The sequence below is a fragment of the Xyrauchen texanus genome, chromosome 28 (genome assembly GCF_025860055.1).
Source record: "Xyrauchen texanus isolate HMW12.3.18 chromosome 28, RBS_HiC_50CHRs, whole genome shotgun sequence".
Classification (NCBI taxonomy): Eukaryota; Metazoa; Chordata; class Actinopteri; order Cypriniformes; family Catostomidae; genus Xyrauchen; species Xyrauchen texanus.
The window spans coordinates 3,878,559-3,881,177 of NC_068303.1; the positions used below are offsets into that span (position 1 = coordinate 3,878,559).

The window sequence follows — 2,619 nt, forward strand, 5'->3', positions numbered from 1 at the left end:
AGTGCATCTCACACAATGCTGCCAATCAAGAGCGATGTCAATAAATAACTCTCACTTGTGTGCTCCTCATCTATAGATTAATCATTTAGATCAACATCAATGCCAATAAAAACATGGATAAATGAGCATTGTTGAAAGCAGCTTAGAAATGAAAGTCTGACTGATGGACGATTAATTAAGGGTTGTTTCGGCTCATGAATCTCACTTGTGATTGGTTGGATTGTCGCACAATCAACCCAAAGTAACACAATGCAAAGAATACTGTATACAAATCCACCACTTGGACTCGGTATAGGTTTAGATTGGAAAAGTGCAGGGGACAAAAATCACCTTTTTTAAAGAGTGCGGTGGACGTGTCCCCCCCATCCCCCACAGCTGCTACGCCCTTGCTGCTAAATAACTAAATGTTGGCTAAATGTTGCTATTACACATCTTTTAATAACTACTTTGAGAAGAAGGTCATTCTTTTGAATGAAAAGTACACAGCCAAGCAAAGCTTTAATTTGTATTATTATTATTTGTATATATCTTGTAGCGTACAATCCACACAAAACAATCCAGTAGCCTAATTCCACAAAAATATGGATTAAATGTTAGCCAGACTAGTTTTAAATAAAAAAAACATTGAAATGCTTAGAAATATTTTTAAAATAATTTCTTAAATCTTCAGTCAATCTCTGTCTGCGTAATGTTTCAAATTTGTACATAGTTTAAAGTACTTTGACTCTTCGATATTAGAATTGTAATGGAGTGGTGGTGACGTAGTGGACTAAAGCACATAACTGGTAATCAGAAGGTCGCTGGTTCGATCCCCACAGCCACCACCATTGTGTCCTTGAGCAAGGCACTTAACTCCAGGTTGCTCCAGGAGGATTGTCCCTGTAATAAGGGCACTGTAAGTCGCTTTGGATAAAAGTGTCTGCCAAATGCATAAATGTAATGCATCAATAGATTTACAAACAGCACGTGACGGTGATGTCCCAGTGGGTATGCATTTATTTTAGAACAGACAAGATGAAAATAAAAACATTAGCACGTTAGAAAGTGATTAAAAAGAAAAACAAAATATATATCAACACTATAAATAATTATAATGAGACGTCAGGGAAAGAAAACGCATATTTTCAAAGTTCAGTTACGCAAAAGCATTCAATGGACCTTTTCACCAAGACCATGGCTGCAAGTGGGATAGATGACTGACAGCTGTCAGGGGTGTCATACTGCTGTAGCAGATGTTATGTGTTGTATTTGGGGGAATTGCTTCATGTGGACAGCAGAAAATGGTGCACCTGCTGGAAAAGTACCGGCGATGTCCTGATGATTGAATACTGGTCTGCTTTCCCACACTAGAACGGGAATAGACACACGCCTTGGACAGACCAGAAATTCCGGCTCCATTCCTTTCTCGGACCGGGCCCTTTTGACTTTATACCGATGGTTCTGGAACCATATCTTCACCTGTGTTGGGGTCAAACGTAACACCCTAGCGAGATGTTCTCTCTCGGGGGCTGATAAGTATCTTTGTTGCCTAAAGCGTCTCTCCAATTCAATCGTCTGAGCCTTTGAAAACAGGATCCTCCTTTTGCGCTTCTTCCCCGTGGCCTCAGAGTCCTCTGACCTCTGTCTGTCTCGATCTTGAGACTCATCCGTGGACAGCCCCGGTGTTAAATTGTCTGGAGATGCTGCTGCTGGTGGTGCTGAAAATAATCGAATATTATAATTGATCATAATTAATGAGATGTGAGTCAAATCAATTGCCTATAATGGTCATAAGCTACTTATTCTTAAATTCAACCTTGGAGATTTTATCTCAGCATTAGAGAAATCTGATGTGTGGCAATATATAAAACACACATTTGGGTTTCACTGATATATAAAAGTGCATAAATGCAAGCGGCCTTTTTCATATATGTAACATGTATTTTATCCACTATATAAATTATAGGAATTCTAATATGTATACATGCCCAATTATTTGAACTGTAATATGCTCATATATGGCCATATAGCAGATTTCTTTAAAAACTGTGGTCATTTCGTTTACATATTGTAACTATACCATTTAAATTTGGGAAAATTACGTTTTCATAATAACATAACAAGCATATTGCGATAGAAAAATAGCAGCATTTTTACACCCCAGGTTTTGGTTAACACGCATCAATAGAAATAGAAAAACGTACATGGATGTTGATGGTCACATGCAGATGCAGGTCCGGGCCAAAACGCATCTCTGGAGGATGCGCGCTGCTTATTTCCAGGAAGACTGTGGTTCAGTTCTTCATCCTCATCTTCAGTGTCTTCAGTCACCGATCCCTCATCATTCGTGTCCGGGAGGTCCAAAATATCACGAACAGAGAACCCCGACTTTAAAGTCTTTATAGACATTTTCTTAAACGAATATGTTGTGGGAAAATTCTTGCATCTCAACATTTCTCCAAAGTGTCCAGGTGAATAACAAAATGAAGATGTCGTGTTGGAAAGCACACACACGGATCTGATTCAGTCTCAGATCACTGATGCTCATCGGATGCAATAGTTATTGGCCAATCCAGTCCATTAGTCTGGTCCATTTAAGGTCGTTGATGAATATTTGGCACGCAGGAATATTTGCGTCCT

General features: G+C 39.1%; 1 protein-coding gene across 1 annotated transcript; it reads right to left on the reverse strand.

The window, feature by feature from the left end:
• Positions 1-1,215: 1,215 nt before the first annotated feature.
• Positions 1,216-2,388, reverse strand: LOC127621644 (homeobox protein Nkx-2.2a-like). The gene is made up of 2 exons (XM_052095324.1): positions 2,184-2,388; positions 1,216-1,697 (listed from the first exon to the last, which is right to left on the reverse strand). Exons 1-2 carry the CDS (start codon positions 2,386-2,388, stop codon positions 1,216-1,218), a joined length of 687 nt encoding a protein of 228 aa, XP_051951284.1.
• Between the last annotated feature and the right edge of the window lie 231 nt (positions 2,389-2,619).

Excerpts from the sequence above, each read along its gene's own strand:
- LOC127621644 (XM_052095324.1), bottom strand. The coding sequence starts at position 2,388 with ATGTCTATAAAGACTTTAAAGTCGGGGTTCTCTGTTCGTGATATTTTG. Across the intron at positions 1,698-2,183 it reads ATGTGACCATCAACATCCAT|CACCACCAGCAGCAGCATCT; the intron begins GTACGTTTTTCT and ends GATTATTTTCAG.